Source organism: Coregonus lavaretus (assembly GCF_964263955.1).
Source record: "Coregonus lavaretus genome assembly, chromosome: 18".
NCBI lineage: Eukaryota > Metazoa > Chordata > Actinopteri > Salmoniformes > Salmonidae > Coregonus > Coregonus lavaretus.
In genome coordinates this window covers 18702405-18720990 of record NC_140005.1, presented here as the reverse complement: position 1 = coordinate 18720990, position 18586 = coordinate 18702405, and the positions used below count along the sequence as shown (strand labels likewise).

General features: G+C 43.6%; 2 protein-coding genes and 1 pseudogene across 7 annotated transcripts; 1 reads left to right on the top strand and 2 right to left on the bottom strand.

Moving 5' to 3' along the window:
- Positions 1 to 58: 58 nt before the first annotated feature.
- On the bottom strand, positions 59 to 4161 carry zbtb8a (zinc finger and BTB domain containing 8A; the record flags this gene model as incomplete). Its single annotated transcript, XM_084181625.1, has 4 exons — positions 59 to 935; positions 1046 to 1215; positions 1310 to 2169; positions 4097 to 4161. 4 exons carry the CDS (start codon positions 4159 to 4161, stop codon positions 615 to 617), a joined length of 1416 nt encoding a protein of 471 aa, XP_084037751.1. The 3' UTR covers positions 59 to 614.
- A 405-nt stretch (positions 4162 to 4566) lies between these two features.
- gale (UDP-galactose-4-epimerase) lies at positions 4567 to 10766 on the bottom strand. 5 transcript variants are annotated; one of them, XM_084181971.1, is made up of 12 exons: positions 10566 to 10694; positions 9354 to 9534; positions 8513 to 8642; positions 8214 to 8323; positions 7907 to 8020; positions 7421 to 7597; positions 7153 to 7266; positions 6115 to 6181; positions 5860 to 5945; positions 5641 to 5718; positions 5308 to 5422; positions 4567 to 4951 (listed from the first exon to the last, which is right to left on the bottom strand). In XM_084181971.1, exons 2-12 carry the CDS (start codon positions 9354 to 9356, stop codon positions 4884 to 4886), a joined length of 1062 nt encoding a protein of 353 aa, XP_084038097.1. In that variant the 5' UTR covers positions 9357 to 9534; positions 10566 to 10694; the 3' UTR covers positions 4567 to 4883. The 5 variants fall into 5 exon arrangements, with proteins under 5 accessions (XP_084038097.1, XP_084038098.1, XP_084038099.1 ...); XM_084181972.1 differs by lacking the exon at positions 9354 to 9534 and having other exon boundaries at positions 8214 to 8329; positions 8513 to 8646; positions 10566 to 10766; XM_084181973.1 differs by lacking the exon at positions 9354 to 9534 and having other exon boundaries at positions 8513 to 8646; positions 10566 to 10722.
- Positions 10767 to 13026: 2260 nt separating this feature from the next.
- On the top strand, positions 13027 to 15519 carry LOC311145342 (kazal-type serine protease inhibitor domain-containing protein 1-like; annotated as a pseudogene). Its single transcript has 5 exons — positions 13027 to 13067; positions 13936 to 14405; positions 14629 to 14781; positions 14929 to 15096; positions 15413 to 15519. The product of its transcript is annotated as a kazal-type serine protease inhibitor domain-containing protein 1-like (transcript).
- The last annotated feature ends 3067 nt before the right edge of the window (positions 15520 to 18586 follow it).

Genomic DNA, 18586 nt, shown 5'->3' with positions numbered 1-18586 from the left:
ACATGAATGATACATCAATAATAATCATGGTCAAAATAATGTGTAGTAATTCATTTCTAAATAAAAACAAACAATTAATAGTAAACAATTAACAGAGTAAAACAATTCAACACAAAAACGTGCAAACACTGTCCACTGTAGTTGACTTAACATGAAAGGCATTGGCAAACTTATATACAAACACTATTGACTTCCCTTTAACATCCCTTAAAATTCTCACTAACATCAAAGGTGTGAGGAGTATTTGGCTGGAAATACGTGTTGATATTCTTGATACAAAGAAATATGAAAACTGACAAACAAAATGGTAACATTATAACATGTACATTAAATATCAAACACTTTTTATTTTCATATTAAACTGAAAATACAAGCTTGAAAATATCTTGTTTAGAATAAAAGCAGTATATTATATTACAAATTCTAATATTTACAGTTATAAATATGTATTATTCAACATAGCTTTTTTCTCCAATGAATAGTCATTCAAAATGTGGATGCTTATATATAATCACTGACAATAAATGTTGAGGAAATATAGCAGACACTCATACACAAAAGTGCCCAGTCAAGCAAACACACACACACACACACACACACACACACACACATTTTCACTGAAGCTCCTCATCGCTGTCTTCCACTTCCTGGATGATGAGGTCAGCTCCTGAGTCTTCTGCCAGGTCGTCATCATCGTTTACCAGCCAGCTCCTCTGTGTGTCTCCATCCTCCTCCTCCCCATCCACCCCCAGCAGCAGGGCAGGCTCCTCGCTAGCCCCCTCCAGGCCATCGATAGGCAGATCCTCACAGCCCGTCTCCTGGATGCACTCAGTACACATTCGGTAGCGCCGCAAGCCCTCACACACCACCCGCCCACTCTGCTCTGTCACCTGCCGCTTACATTTCCTGCACACCAGCTTCCTGGCCTGATGGATCTGTAGCGCATCAATCAGGGAAACAAATTGAGAAATTATACAGGAAAAACACTAATAGAATGTCTACCCCTGTAAATCTGCCCACCATGTTTTAGCCCTAGATGACTCACTGTCTCGAAGTGGCTGCGGAGGTGCTCCAGGCGGGTGAAGCGTTTGTTGCAGGCCTGGCAGGGATACGGCCGCTCGCCAGTGTGACAGCGCAGGTGCCTCTTCAGGTCTGCCTTCCTCTTGACCGTGTGAGTGCAGAACGGGCACTTGAAGCGCATGGAGGGGTTAGGGTCTAAGGGGAGATTGGGGGGACATTAATTAGAACCCGTGTTTACCCTAAGAACCTAATAATTAATAAGGGTCAATAATAATATCACCGCACTCACCTTTGTTGAAGAGTCCCACAACACCCACAATGGTAGGTAGAGTGGCATACAGTTCGTCTGCCTTCTGTGCTGTTTGTGACCGGGCCTCTTGGATGGCCAGGGCCTCATCTGTTGAGGAGCGCATGCAGTAGGGTTTCCTCTTGCCAGCCCCTCTCCGTCTGCGCTCCGCACGAGGCCGGGCAAACTGGGGCTCCTCTGCATTCGGCAGCACCTCCACCTCAGGGCTGTGCTGCTGGCTGGGCTGAGGGGAGCTGAGATCCTGCTTCAGGACTGCAGCATCCAGGTCTGACTCCTTCACCAGGTACCTGGAGGACTGGGGCCTGGAGCTGTCATGGGTCCAGAGGGCAGAGGGAGGGCTGATGGAGCCGGCTGCTTGGTGGTCTATGGCGTTGTCCTCCCTACCCCCCTGGGGGTAGCTATTCTCAGACAAGCTGAGGTAGCGGACGTCATCCTCTTTGGCACTGATCTCCAGGGAGGACTTGATGAAGTCCTTGCAGTAGCTGATGACGTTGTTCATCTGCAGGTAGCTGGCAGCAGACATCACCTCGATCACATTGTGGCTGGACAGGTCCAGCTGTCCAGAGTAGATGAAGTCCAGGATGACGGTGAATGTGTCAGGGCTAAAGACCTCGAAGGAGGTGCTGACCGGTTCGGCATTGTCATCGGCCCCATGGGAGAGCAGCATACGGAAGTAGCCACTGCTGCCGAAAAGGACATTGCGGTGGGCCTTGAAAAGCTGGCCCTCCACCAGAACGTTGCAGTCACAGAACAGCTCCTGACGCCTCTGATCATCCAACTGCTTCAGCAGATAGCTCTGGTGGTTGGCTGTGATGTCTGTATGGTACCACCGCTGGGCCTGTCTGCAACACACAACAGACATATGTGACAGGTGAATATAATGTCACACAAAAATTATAACAAGAGGGAAATTGTTGAGACTGATCACATGATCTAGATTGTAAATCATTCAACATACAAACATGAATTCACACCACCAAGATCAACTGAAATGAAAGTGAATTCAATGAATTATTTATGAAAATAATTATACACCCGAAAATGTGCAATTCTCATCCTGTTGTGTAACCATCGACTGACTGCCTTTTGTTTTCTAGGTGGAGCCAATTCAACTCAATAATTTATATATACACTAGATGACTAATAGGGGGCGCTGTGTTAAAACCACCGTGCCTCCATCTTGGCACTCCCCCACTGGCACTCCCCCACGTTGTAGAAAATATTTGGAAGCTATAGAAATGCATTTATTAATGTCTACATTCATTTTTGCAACATGTATTCTATTACAGACACCTTAATCCATACTTTTAAACTATATTGTGTGAGCTAAACATACAAATAAAACTATTTCATACGATATTTAAAAAACTTCCTTTAAGTATTATATTTTTTAGATTACTAATGTTACTGTCCCCACTACAGCAAAAAAAGATGAACAAAATTACATGTATTTAAGTCTTTGGAACATTAAATTGAAATACTGTAGAATTCAATGTATTCCTATGGAGGACTACGCCAACTAGGGAGTGCCAATATGGCCGACCCGTGGCTTCAAAGCCTCTCAAAATACATAGAATCGTCAATCCAGGGTTTATATATGTCATTGTTCCAACTCTTCAGAGAGTCAGCCTACTACATTTTACATTTTAGTCATTTAGCAGACGCTCTTATCCAGAGCGACTTACAGTTAGTGAGTGCATACATTTTTTTCCAATTTGTTTTTTTTCATACTGGTCCCCCGTGGGAAACGAACCCACAACCCTGGCGTTGCAAACGCCATGCTCTACCAACTGAGCTACACGGGACTACTACTAGTCCCCAACCTGCACTGTGAGTGGTTGCCTCAGCCGTCAATCAAGTGCCTTCATCTGAGGGGCTACACCCGATTTACTGACACAACCGGGTAACAAAACCCTGCAATCATCCCATAGGAGAATATGAACGCTCACCAGAAAACTCTTCACAAATAGAAAATGACAGCAATGAAAGATTAGATGAATGTGTGCTTCTCTCATACACAGAGAGGGAATATTTGCTTTGTGCATGTATTGGAGGTTTTGGTTGTTTAAATCAAACCATTTCAAAATGTTCTTGTTTAGACATTTATTTATCCCTAGTTATTTATATCTAATTAGCTGATAACGTTTTTAAAAAAATATCAGCATTTCGGAACAAGTCAATGGAATACACGAAGAGCTGCATGCAGCACTGCGCCCACTTAACGCCCGGTTGGAGTGGATACCCTATAAATCAAACAACGAACTAATTCCCCCAAAAATATATAAATCAATATACCATTTAATTCAATAGCGTCTACGCATCCATATCTTAAAATGACTGTGAACAATGATAGGCTACTACAGCGCATCGAAATAAAATCGGGTAGCTGCTGGTGCCTGTGCGCGAGCGCAGGAGAGACGCCCACTTACAGCTCCCGCACAATGGAATTGCAGTAAAACGGAGATATTAATGTAGACTTCAATCGATCAAACACAAACAAATACGAATCATAGTTATATCCCGGGTGCCAATGGACCGCATCACCTTCACACCCGATTTTGGATCCACTGATCACCCCTTTCATGCCCAAACTCCAGAGCTCAGTAGGCTATGAGCAGCGAGGATATAATTTCCGTTCTGCGGAACCCAGTGCCTTTCCTCAGGCGAACGATGTCCGCAGGACCCGCTTACGCCCTATAGGTTAGACTGCTTACCCGCGCTCCCTGCTTCTGCCAATGCTCTACCCACGACAAAGGTATCGATACTCACAGGTGACTTGGTTCGCCCGTTGCCCGATATGCTATATTCGCCCCCATCTCTGTCACCATTGCCATTTTTTTTTTGGCAATTTTACTCCTTCTTTTACTGGTTCGGGGTACACATTCGCTCCACTTCCTGCTCAGCCCTAAAGACCGAAACCCGTTTATAGACCGAGAAAAAACGGCAGTGCTGACGTGGGTGTTTAACTGAGCGCCCGAGGGCCAAGGAGCCACTTAAAGTACAAGTGCCCCTTTTAGAGGATATACTCACCTTTTTCGGGCTTGAAATGGGAAAGTATTGAAATAGTAACATTCCTAAAATACCCAATCCTCCTCATTTTTGTTTGAAACAAAAACATAGCCTCCCCCATAGCTGCAGGAAGTAGGGGTGCTGAGGGTGCTGCAGCGCCCCTGATAAATCTAAATTTAAAACAAATTATAATAAATACAAATAACATAAATAAAAATGTATCAACAAAATTAGTGAAGTAGGCCTTTATTACTCCTGTATTATCAAGAAAAATACTCCTCAGCACTCTTCCCCCCCAATACATATAAATGACAAGACAAACAGAGATAAGACATGGTATTTAGAGAATAGCCTTAGTGAAAGTAGCTGTATGGAATCAACATAATATTAAATCATTATGAAATATAAATCATTCATTTCGTCAAGGTCTCTTCATGTGTGAATGGTGAATGTGGTAGAAAAATTTGGAACTTTATGATTTGCTTTGGCCCAGTAACTTAGGAGGAAGTGAAGAAGAGACTCAATGAGATGAGCATTGAGTGATATCTCATGAAGACGGGCCGTTATTGGTGAATCCAGTTGGGTTTTTGGACTGCCAGTGCCACAGGTCCTTACCTTGGAAGACATAACCAAAGGCATGCCATTATTACATTTTAGTCATTTAGCAGAAGACAATTTATCTTATCCAAAGCGACTTACAGGAGCAATTAGGGTTTAATGCCCTGCTCAAGGGCACATTGACAGTTTTTCACCTAGTCGGCTCGGGGATTCGAACCAGCAACCTTTCGGTTACTGACCCAATGCTCTAAACCGCTAGGCTTATATATTATGAGAATAAATATTTGTTCTATGGAATCAGGATTGTGCATTGTGCTGAGGACTGGAGCTGTCGTGGTGTGTTGACAAATGATGCATAAACCCAGAGTAACAGTTACAGTAAGTGGTAGGTAGTTCAATTAAGGTGTGCTTACACATTCTCTCCAGGTCGAAGTCAGCTTTCCAGCCCAGCTCTTTCTCAGCCAGACGGGGGTCAGCATAGCAGGACGCTACATCTCCTCCTCGTCGGGGGGCAATCAGGTACATGATCTGTGGCAAAGACAATCATAACAGTACAACCACCCCCATGTGAAATGGTTTGGTCTGGAATTACCGGTCAGACAGGTATTGCTTGAGGTAGCTGCTTTCTACACATGAAGATCTAAAAATGATTCCATTCCCTGTAATTAAGAGGTAATAAATATAAAATACAGGAATACTGATGGATGAAGGCTCTGAAGTTTTTAAAAGAGGGTCAAGTCACTCACCTCTCTCCCTGAGGCCTTCTCCATAGCCTTTACCATCTGGAGCACAGAGTAACCAGTTCCTGTTCCTAAGTTATACACCTAGAGAGAGAGGGAGAGAGAGAAGGGGAAAATGTCACGTTTCTATAAGGCAATGGATGAGACAAGAGCAATTATGAATGAATGAGGAAAGACAGAAGACATGAAACATGTAACAGTAGGGTCAGGTAAGCCAGCCTGTACTTTGCATCCACAATTGTCCTTCAGTTTCTTGAGGGCAGCTATGTGTCCTTTGGCCAAATCCACAACATGGATGTAATCTCGCACCCCTAAAGAGAAGAAGGATTATTCACAATTGGATGCATTTCTGTAAAAAAATATGATTTGACACTTACCATCAGACAAGGTTATGATTAATTGAATTCTATTCAGTGCTGTTTTCAATCAATGTCAATCAACCCTCTTTTTTTCTTTAAGCATAAAGTCAGTCATCATTACCTGTTCCATCAATAGTGTCGTAGTCATTCCCAAACACATTGAGGTGTTTTCTTCTCCCAATGGCAACCTGGGTTAGAGAAGAGAGAGCCACAGCACCTAAAGTTAAGTCAATTATACTGAACAAAAATATAAAACGCAACATGCAACAATTTCAAAGATTTTACTGAGTTACAGTTCATATGAGGAAATCATTCAATTGACATAAATTCATTAGGCCCTAATCTATGGATTTCACGACTGGGAATACAGATATGCATCTGTTGGTCACCGATACCTTAAAAGAAATGGGCCTCACAATGGGCCTCAGGATCTCGTCACGGTATTTCTGTGCATTCAAATTGCCATTGATAAAATGCAATTGTGTTCGTTGTCCGTAGCTTATGTCTGCCCATTCCATAACCCCACCATGGGGCACTCTGTTCACAACGTTGACATCAGCAAATCGCTCGCCAACACAACGCCATATGCGTGGTCTGCGGTTGTGAGGCCGGTTGGATGTACTGCCAAATTCTCTAAAACGATGTTGGAGGTGGCTTATGGTAGAGAAATGAACATTCAATTATATGGCAACAGCTCTGGTGCACATTCCTGCAGTCAGCATGACAATTGCACGCTCCCTCAAAACAGAGACATCTGTGGCATTGCGTTGTGTGACAAAACTGCACATTTTAGAGTGGCCCTTTATTGTCCCCAGCACAAGGTGCACCTGTGTAATAGTCATGCTGTTTAGTCAGATTCTTGATATGCCACACCTGTCAGGTGGATGGATTATCTTGGCAAAGGAGAAATGCTAACTAACAGGGACGTAAACAAATTTGTGCACAACATTTGAGAGAAATAAGCATTTTGTGCGTATGGAACATTTCTGGGATTTTTTATTTCAGCTCATGAAACATGGGACCAACACTTTACATGTTGCGTTTATATTTTTGTTCAGTGTACAAAACTACATTCCGGTGAAAATAACAGAAATTAGAAAAGGAATAACTAAGTGGGATACCACATCATTCAAGGTGGATAAACATTATTTGTGGTTACCTGGGCGACATAGGGCAGCAGGTTGTTGGGGATGCCCTGAGGGTCTTCTCCGATGAGCCCAGAGGAGTGAGCCCCGATGGGGTTGAAATACCGCAGCAGCACTGCGTTCCAGTCCTGGGAATACATGCAGTAGTATGGGCATTATTATCATTATACACATTGTTATATAAACTGTTATTCAGGACATCTATCATGCATGGGATGTATGTGACAGATGGTCAGGGTGTGTGATGATGAATAGAGAGCCTGGGGTAGGTAGGTACAGTACCTTCTCTGCCTTACACTGGTCCATAATCATCTCCTCTATGAAGTACTTGGTCTTGCCGTAGGGGTTGGTGCACCCCCCAACAGGGTGCTGTTCATCTATGGGAAGCCGCTGGGGGTCTCCATACACCGTGGCTGAGCTGCTGAAGACCAGATTGCGCACGCCGTGAGTCTGCATCACCTTGGAGACATGCAGATGCACACACACACACGACACACACACGGACAGCAGCCGTTGAGACAGCAATCTAAAGCACACACACTTAGGCATACAGACTAACATCACAAGGTTGGTTGAGATTATTGCAAGCAACACGTAAACATTATTAGCTAGTCATGAAGTAAAAGACAAGAACAGTGCTACAAAGTTATCAAATCAATACACACAGGCATCCATGCACTTAGGTAGCAGTTCTAGGAAAGCAGCCATTACAGAATAGGAAACTTCAAATAATGCAAGGCAAGCTGAGATTGAGGTGTTCTAACTTACCTCAAGCAAGTTCATGGTTGCAGTGAGGTTGACCCGATAGTACCGCAATGGCTGCTCAACGGACTCACCCACCGCTTTCAGACCAGCAAAATGCATTACAGCACTGAATGAATGCTGTTAAGACATTAAGACAGAGACAAACAAGTAAACACTTAATAAAGACAAAGGTAAGTGATGTCTTGAGCAAAACTCATAATAGGGCCAGGAGTTATCCCGGACCACATGACCTAAAGAGGACAAACTCTGGGGCCTAGTTAAAGTAAATGCATAGGAACACTGTTCAGCAGGGATGAGTGTAGTTTCTAACCAGTTTGAAAAGCTTCTCCAGGCCTGGGCGGTCCAGCAGGTCCAGCTCATGGAACTCAATGCTGGTGTCCAGGATCTTCTCTATCCTCCGCAGGCTCTCAGGGACATCTCCTTCTCCTCCACAAAACATCAGGATGTGGAACAATGATCAACACACATGCATGCACACATACACACACACACATAAACACCTTTACTGTAACTGTTGTCACCCAAAACAAACAGTAACTGTCAAACAGATAACGTGTCTTACGACACTATCACTCTCAAAGTTACGCTGGGCAAACTAAAGACACTTACCTCGGACAGCATTGCTGAAGTTATCTATGACCACAGGGCAGAATCCTGCCTCAATCAGTTCCACCACACAGTGGCTGCCTATGTAGCCTCCTCCCCCAGTCACCAGGACCTTCTGTGCCATCCTGAATGCCTGCCTTACAAAGACAGAACACATCACACAACAGCAACACACATGAGAACACCATTAGTGGACACAGCAACATACTAGAGATGTGCTTAGATCTACCTTATTGAATTCCTAAAGGTCAATGTCTGACTAGAGCTTAGCAGGAAAAACAAAGGCGGAGGAGTATGTTTTATGATGAACAACTCATGGTGTGATTATAGGAATGTACAAACTGCTACAGTGCTATTTGGGTTGTTAAATCAGATTTGTCCCACCGTTCTTAATTTCTTGTAATTTTCCCCCATACATTTAAATTGTTTGACATTTTACTGCATTGTTAGGAGCTACACTGAACAAAAACATAAACCCAACGTAAAGTGTTTCATGAGCTGAAATAAAAAATCTCAGAAATTGTCCATACACACAAACAGTTTATTTCTCTGAATTTTTTTCCAAAAATTAGTTTACATCTGTGTTAGAAAGCATTTCTCCTTTGCCAATATAATCTATCCACCTGACAGGTGTGGCATATCAAGAAGCTGATTAAATAGCATAATTATTACACAGGTGCACTTTGTGCTGGGAAAAATAAAAGGCCACTTTAAAATGTGCAGTTTTGTCACACAACACAATTCCACAGCTGTCTCAAGTTTTGAGGAAGCATGCAATTGGCATGCTGACTGCAGAAATGTCCACCAGAGCTGTTGCCAGAGAATTGAATGTTCATTTCTCTACCATAAGATGCCTCCAACGTCATTTTAGAGAATTTGGCAGTACGTCCAACTGGCCTCACAACCGCAGACCACGTGTAACCACACCAGCCCAGGACCTCCACATCCGGCTTCTTCACCTTTGGGATCATCTGAGGGGGGGTGGGGGGCGGGTGATGAGGAGTATTTCTGTCTGTAATAAAGCCCTTTCATGGGGAAAAACTCATTATGATTGGCTGGGCCTGGCCTGGCTGCCAAGTGGGTGGGCCTATGCCCTCCAAGGCCCACCCATGGTTGAACCCCTTCCCAGTCATGTGAAATCCATAGATTAGGGCCTAATTTATTTATTTCAATTGACTGATTTCCTTATATGAAATTCCTTTGAAATTGTTGCATTTATATTTTTGTTCAGGATAGTAACAAAAGCATTGCACCTGCTATAACACCTGATAAACTGTGTACACAACCAACAAACTTTGATTTTATTTGACTTTCATGAGAGACTGTCATAGTATTTCAGGAACAGCCCAGGTTACCTTTTGTCTAAGAGAGCCACCCATAAAACCTGGAGGGCTTGTCAAGCTAGACATTTTTTAAGAGGTATGCCGTTTGACTATTCAATTTCAGTGCCCCACCCCACCCAGTCCCACGTCACCATTCAGTACACCTGTACGACCAGGATGTAGAGGATGAAAAGATAACATTGGTGCAGTAAAGAGAGAGGCTGTGTTCGAGAGGATCAAAACCGTAATGTATCATGGGTAAATTGTGACTGACTGATCTACAAACCTATTTATAACCTTACATCATAAATAACTACTCATTATTATTTGTAGATCAGTCAATCAGTCAGAATTTACCCATGATACATTATGGTTTTGATCCTCTCGAACACGGCCAGTGTCCCTAATACCACATTATACTGTAGTTGCATTGAACTAAATGACATTATCTGAATATGACTGGCATAACCTTTTTTTTGTGCATTTCCTGACATCAAGGAGACGCATCAGCATAATCAGTCAGTTATAAAATGTCATTGGACGGCTATGTCATGCTTGTCTGAAGTCCATTATACAGCTTATAGCGGCAGTAAACAAGAACCTTAATGATATGGTAACGTTAGCTAGACATTCATTCAACTCTTCTGATTTGAGTTCTTGCTAAGCTGTCATCACTGGATAAATCCTACCACTGTCATTCACCCAGAAAATCATACATTAATAAAAAGACTTACTTGTACGTCCTTTACACCAAAGGAATTGTCTTCGCGGGAAGGAAGACGTCCGAAGAGTATAGGAGTATGTAAAGGACTGCTAAGAGAACGAAGCTACCACCTCAAACAAGGGACGTCTCTCCCTGTCCTGTTTGGACATATTTCTTGCTTCCTGTTCAGAGAGAGACGTGGAGCTGTGTTAAGTCAGAACAATCAGATACTACATCCGGTAGCGTATGTCAGTTTATTTTTCTTCTCAAATTAAAAGCCATGTTTTGAGCAATGAATAATATCCACTATTTTGTGCCTCCTCCTGACCTTTTAAGCAGATATTCCTGCAGTAGAGCTTTCTATTCGTGGATAATTAAAATTGTATAATTGTATTATCAGTTTTATCATATTTGACTTACAGAAATACAGTCTATTTTCTATTTATCAGAGAGGACTTTTATTTTTGTAACGTCACCCGGTTCAGATGGAAAATCTACAGACCACTTACGCTAACTTCCTGGCACTGATACGTGGACGGCGTCAAACAAGGAAGCCTCACATGCTCCGACGTCAGAAATCACTCGATGGAAACCACGCCTTTGACTATTCAGACAGTACAGTGATTGTGATGGCAGAGAGCTTGGGGCACTACTGGCCACTGGCCAGATGTACCTCCTGTAGCTCAGTTGGTAGAGCATGGCGCTTGCAACGCAAGGGTTGTGGGTTCGATTCCCACGGGGGGCCAGTATGAAAAATGTATGCACTCACTAACTGTAAGTTGCTCTGGATAAGAGTGTCTGCTAATTGACTAAAATGTAAATGTACCTATCTATGCCCACATTCAAGGCATGGGAACTTCGTCAAAAAAGTTAACTCTCTTTCAATTAAAGGGCTTTATTGGCATGGGAAACATATATTTACATTGCCAAAGCAAGTGAAATAGATAATAAACAAAAGTACAATAAAAATGAACAGTAAACAATATACTCATAAAGTTCCAAAAGAATAGAGACATTTCAAATGTCATATTATGTCTATATACAGTGTTGTAACAATGTGCAAATAGTTAAAGTACAAAAGGGAAAATAAATAAACATAAATATGGGTTGTATTTACAATGGTGTTCTTCACTGGTTTCTTGTGGCAACAGGTCACAAATCTTGCTGCTGTGATGGCACACTGTGGTATTTCACCCAATAGATATGGGAGTTTATCAAAATTGGATTTGTTTTCAAATTCTTCGTGGGTCTGTGTAATCTGAGGGAAATATGTGTCTCTAATATGGTAATACACTTGGCAGGAGGTTAGGAAGTGCAGCTCAGTCTCCACCTCATTTTGTGGGCAGTGTGCACATAGCCTGTCTTCTCTTGAGAGCCAGGTCTGCCTACGGCGGCCTTTCTCAATAACAAGGCTATGCTCACTGAGTCTGTACATAGTCAAAGCTTTCCTTAATTTTGAGTCAGTCAAAGTGTCAGGTATTCCGCCACTGTGTACTCTCTATTTAGGGCCAAATAGCATTCTAGTTTGGTCAGTTTTTTTGTCAATTCTTTCCTATGTGTCAAGTAATTATATTTCTGTTTTCTCATGATTTGGTGGGGTCTAATTGTGTTGCTGTCCTGGGGCTCTGTGGGGTCTGTTTGGGTTTGTGAACAGAGCCCCAGGACCAGCTTGCTTAGGGGACTCTTCTCCAGGTGCATCTCTCTGTAGGTGATCACTTCCTTTTAGGTGGTTGTAGAATTTAACAGCTCTTCACTGGATTTTTATAATTAGCGGGTATCGGCCTTATTCTGCTCTGCATGCATTATTTGGTGTTTTACGTTGTACACTGAGGATATCTTTGCAGAATTCTGCATGCAGAGTCTCAATTTGGTGTTTGTCCCATTTTGTGAATTCTTGGTTGGTGAGCGGATCCCAGACCTCACAACCATAAAGAGCCATGGGTTCTATAACTGATTCAAGTATTTTTTGGTATGTCACATTTTATGTTCCTTTTGATGGCATAGAAGGCCCTTCTTGCCTTGTCACTCAGATCGTTCACAGCTTTGTGGAAGTCTCTCTCTCTCTTTCTCATACACACGCACACACACACACACACACACACGCACGCACACACACACGCACGCACGCACGCACGCACACACACACACCACAGTACATTTATAAGCTTGTTGATGATCTCCCCACTGGGCACACACTGATAGAATCAATGTTATTTCCACGTAATTTCCATGAAATTACATTGAACCAACGTGGAATAGACATTGAATTGACATCTGAGCCCAGTGGGTCCTCGCTAATGAAACACGAACCCTCAAGACAGAACAATGTCTCTTTGTTTGTAGGCCTAAAACAATTTCTTTACCAAATAAGAATAAAAAACATGTGTTTCAAAATTGCACAGTACAACTGGTATTAAATAACATTCTTTCACGTGTATTCCCAAAATGCAGACATATTCACTGACGGACACAAAGTGTTACCAGACCCAGCAATGTCACACTGCCCCACTAGAGAGTGTGGCTCTGAGACAAAGTGAGAGAGAGGGATGATACAACTGAAAGGATTTCATAATAAAATCTAAATTTACATGCCATATTATTGTAGATGCATGTTTCAGTGTGTCATCTGTAAGGTCCTTATTGTCTGTGAAGTTGACAGATATAAAGGAGTGGAGGTATCCCCACATCAATGCCTATATGAAATAAAACATTGAGTAGCATTCTTTTATATGTTGTGCGATTTTTGAAACCCTTGCGCCAGTCCTGCCTTGCCGAGAAACACTGGCATGTGAAGAAAGGCGGTTGTAGCTCAGTTGGTAGAGCATGGCGCTTGCAACGCCAGGGTTGTGGGTTCGATTCCCAAGGGGGGCCAGTATGAAAAAATTCATGCACTCACTAACTGTAAGTTGCTCTGGATAAGAGCATCTGCTAAATGACTGAAATGTAAAAGAAGAGAGAAGTATTTGGGGGGTACAATTTCCTCACACCTTGAATTGATTTCTCTAAAACTGGGGAAACACTAACTGAGGGGAAATATTTGAGAAAGGTGAACAAAATACTTTTGGAACAAGCACAGATAAACAGAAATAGAAATCCAACAATCCAGGAGGCCCAACCCAAGCGTGGCACTGAATACCGAAGGGAACATTATTATTTCAGCTCAGAGTAGAATAACACATGAACCACAGGCTTTCACAGAATAACAGCCGGATCAACTTTCTCTAGCTTTGGACTGAGTCAGGGGTTTGGACTCTACAGAAACAACCCTTCTGCAGTTTGGTGCTGGATATACTTTGGTGTTCTACAGTGTCTCCTCTCTCTGTAAGTTTCTAATAAGAAATTGCTCTCTCTGTGTTTGACTCAGAGAGCATTTGTGTGTGTGTGTTTGTTGTGGGACGCAGGTGCTATGGCCTGGGCTGGGGTGTGGTTGTGTGTGTTCGTCCGATCCTTGGGGTGCCCCTCCAGCACCGTGGCTGGCTGCGTCTATGGGAGGAGGGCGAGGGCTGTGGGGAGTGTGAGAGGGAGCACTGCCCTCTGGCGCACTCTAATTGCCCAGCAGGGCGAGTGCAGGACAGCTGCTGTTGCTGTGAGCATTGTGGCAACGTGGAGGGGCAGCAGTGTGACCCGGATGGGGCACAGGAGTTCTATGGGCGCTGTGGAGAGGGGTTGGTCTGCCAGAGGAGAACCAGGAGAGGACAGAGGGGGAGGGGCTTTGGGAGGGGAGAACCAGAACCTAAGTGTGTGTGTGAGGCACATGGCTCCGTGTGTGGCTCTGATGGATGTACCTACCCCAACCTGTGTCAGCTGAGAGGGGCAGCCAGCCAGAAAGGGACCACTCTGAGGCTCACTGGACAGGGACCATGCTACTCTGGTGACTATAATCAATTCTTATTATAGCATGTCAGGTAAAAGCTATTGGACTATGAATACAGTAGAGAGATTGGTTTATAGGTCTTTTAACTTAGCGCTTAACTATAGATCATATTTTTAGATTCACTACATTATTACATTTCTGAAAAGCCATGTGAATATGTTCTGTCAAAACAGCCAGAATGAAAGCTTACATGTCTATATGGTGTTCCTCTCTCACTCAGCCCCTCGTATCTCCAGAGCCCCCAGAGACCTGTCCAACTACACTGGGAACAACATCGTGTTTGGCCTCTGCCTTTCCTCTGCCCAACCTGAGCTGGAGGAAGAAGGGCAGTGACAACTTCCTGCCAGGGGACGATCCACACATCTCTGTTCAGGTCTGATGATATCACCACTGTATCCCTTCACCATTTATTTGTGTATATGTTTACTCAACTTTACATTCCCTTATTGATGTTTGACTTGAGTGTGACTGCTGATGTATTTATGTGGCCAGTGTCTGGTCCTACATATACTGTACCCAGACTCCACCCTCCCTCTCCTCCTCCCAGGCGGTCCCCAGAGGTACACAGTCTCTACCTGGCTGCAGATACAGAATCTCCACCTCTCAGACGCAGGGATCTACTCCTGCATCTCCCACAATGCCCTGGGGGAGACATCTGTGTCCGCCCATCTTACAGTGCTCAGACAGGGTGAGTCAGAGCTGCAGATACTAACCATATATATATATATTTTAAAATTCTAAGTCATTTGCAGACGCTCTTATCCAGAGCGACTTACAGGAGCAATTAGGGTTAAGTGCCTTGCTCAAGGGCACACCGACAGATTTTTCACCTAGTCGGCTCAGGGATTAGAACCAGCAACCTTTCGGTTACGGGCACGGGCACAACGCTCTTAACCACTAACCTACCTGCCGCCCAATCCGGATAATGGACTCAGTATTTAAGAAACTAGGTTTTTCCAGTGAAACACTGGCCTTTTACATTTTTGGATTTGTCTCTCCATCAGAGTTGAGGGTTCTGAAAGGCCGTCTGGATGTAGAGGAGGATGAGGAGTATTACTATAACGATACTGAGGAAGGCAGCGATGACAGGCAGCCAGAGTCTGGAGACTAACTGGTGAGCTGTGGGTCTATATAACAACAACAACAACAACAACAACAACAACATTGTTTAACTTACAGAAAAATTTAACAAACTTACCAAAGGGGAGGTGTTAGGAGGATCATGTAGTCAAGAGCACAACGTTTTTTAACAAAATATGATCCTACTTAGTAGAATAGCACATATCAATAGACTCGTTTCTATTTAAGTGCATCATACTAGCGCACAACGTATCATGGCACAAAGAGAATAAAAAACTATTTTTTAATGTCATTATTTGCAACATACCGTTGAATTGCAACATTTTCAATTTGCTTGCACTCTGCATGTTGTTCCAAATCACAGCAGCAGAGGGTGCAATGCCCACTGGGAGTCTGTAAATACTTGAATGGTCCAAAAGCAATCACTGGTCCCTTCCCATAGAGAGAGAAAAAGAGAGCGAGCGAGAGAGAGAGAGAGTCTATCTGAAAGACTGAAATATGTGACCATCCAGAGGGATTGTCTGTGTGTGTATGTGTGTGTGTGCCTCTCCCTGCCCGAGTGCTTGTTAATCCTCTCCTCTCTTCAGCTCATCCATTGGTCCATGCTGGATACAGAGGCTCCATATGAATGGCAGCCTGCATTAGCACTGAGAACTTTTCACAGCAGTCTGTGTTAGTCAATGCTGATTAGAGATTAGAAACCTGTGGGGAAACACTCCAATCTTAACTCTCTCTCTTTCCCTCCATCTCTCCTTCCTTCCTTTCTCTCTCTCTTCCCCTCTATTTCTCACACATGTATTCCTCCCTCTCTTTGTCTTCCCATTACCTCCTCCATTCTCCCAACCTTTATTAACACTCTCATCATCTCTGAAGGGACCAACTGAAACGAAAAGTTCCTTTCATATGGCATGCTAAATGATGATGTCATGGTGTGGAGGCTTCCCGTCCTCTGTTAATTACCTTGTACAAACTAGAATCTGATATAACGGATATGAGTCACAAATACAATTATTATGGGCTAACAAAGACAGATTGAGATGCAGAGGATGAGTGACAAAATGAGAGCAAGAAAGAAAAACAGAGAAAGAGCGAGAGAGAGAGCGAGATATACATGGAGAAAGATAGTTTTCAATTTACTGTAATTCAAAGCAGGAAAAAACTTGTGACACACACGTGCACACACACACACAAACACGACCACACACACACACTCCATTCCCTCAGATACGGTAATGTCATTACTTTGGTAATTCTCCTCATTAGTGGCAGCAGCAGTAGAGAGCTCAGTGTGGCTTGTCCTTCAGACCCCACCCCAACCATCTCTCTCATTAGATCTCATCTGACTGATGTACAACAATACTCACCTGTGCCCTTTAACTTCTAGTAATACACTCATAGATCTGCTTGGCCAGCAGAATTGCATATTATGGGATAAATATATCTACACCCAACAATTGTAATGTTTGGATGCCTTTACCCATCTGCCTGAATGCCCATCTGTTTAAAAAGGCTTGGTGTGGAACAGAAGTGGTCTGAGAGAGAGCAGGGGTAGCAGAAGGGGATGTGGTGTAGTGGGTACAGCGGTTACAGTTTTTTCTAAATCGCTGTGGTACTATTTTCACAAGTATGTGGTACATTTTCACAACTCTTAGTACAAAACTCCAAACTGGTCACACTTATAACGCAGCAAGTCTTTCAGTCAAAACCTGCCATTGTGCATTCATTTGGATTGTAAACATCTCTCACCACACAACCATTGATTCAAATTATAAATGTGTTGTGAAATGTAATGAGAACATTGGTTTAATCACCAAAACACAACATAATATATTTTCAATTAAGTCGTTTTAACTACCAGTTAATCCAATAGCAAGCAATGCAAGATATGTGTTCCAAATCGCCCTTACAAGTGCTGAAAGTAATATGCTACAGTACTGTAAATTACAATAGATTACACCGTTTTCACATTAGGCAATACACTTACATTACCCAACAAAATTGAAAGAAAATGTATAATTTCCATAATACCTATCCAATGTGTAATCAAAGGTGTGATCAATGGCAGGCCTCCCGAGTGGCGCAGCGGTCTAAGGCACTGCATCGCAGTGCTAGAGGTGTCACTACAGATCCGGGTTCAATACCGGGCTGTGTCGCAGCTGACCGGGAGACCCATGCGGCGGCACACAATTGGCTCAGCATTGTCCGGGTCAGGGGAGGGTTTGGCCGGCTGGGATGTCCTTGTCCCATCGCGCACTAACAACTCCTTGTGGTGGCTGCTGACTTCGGTCACCAGCTGTACGGTGTTTCCTCCAACACATTGGTGCTTCCGGGTTAAGTGAGCAGTGTGTCAAGAAGCAGTGCGGCTTGGCGGGTCGTGTTTCGGAGGACGCATGTCTCAACCGTACGGGAGTTGCAGCAATGGGACAAGACTGTAACTACCAATTGGGGAGAAAAAGGTGTGATCAATGAAGAATCCACTACAATCATTCATCTTTCCCTCGATCCTGACGAGTCTCCCAGTCCCTGCCGTTGAAAAACATCCCCACAGCATGATGCTGCCACCACCATGCTTCACCGTAGGGATGGTGCCTGGTTTCCTCCAGATGTGATGCTTGGCATTCAGGCCAAAGAGTTCAATCTTGGTTTCATCAAACCAGAGAATCTTGTTTCTCATGGTCTGCGAGTCCTTTAGGTGCCTTTTGGCAAACTCCAAGTGGGCTGTCATGTGTCTTTTACTGAGGAGTGGCTTCCGTCTGGCCACTCTATAAAGGCCTGATTGGTGGAGTGCTGCAGAGATGGTTGTCCTTCTGGAAGGTTCTCCCATCTTCACAGAGGAAGTTTAGAGCTCTGTCAGAGTGACCATCGGATTCTTGGTCACCTCCCTGACCAAGGCCCTTCTCCCCGGACTGCTCAGTTTGGCTGAGCGGCCAGCTCTGGGAAGAGTCTTGGTGGTTCCAAACTTCTTCCATTTAAGAATGATGGAGGCCACTGTGTTCTTGGGGACCTTCAATGCTGCAGACATTTTTTGGTACCTCAACACAATCCTGTCTTGGAGCTCTATGGACAATTCCTTTCGACCTAATGGCTTGGTTTTTGGT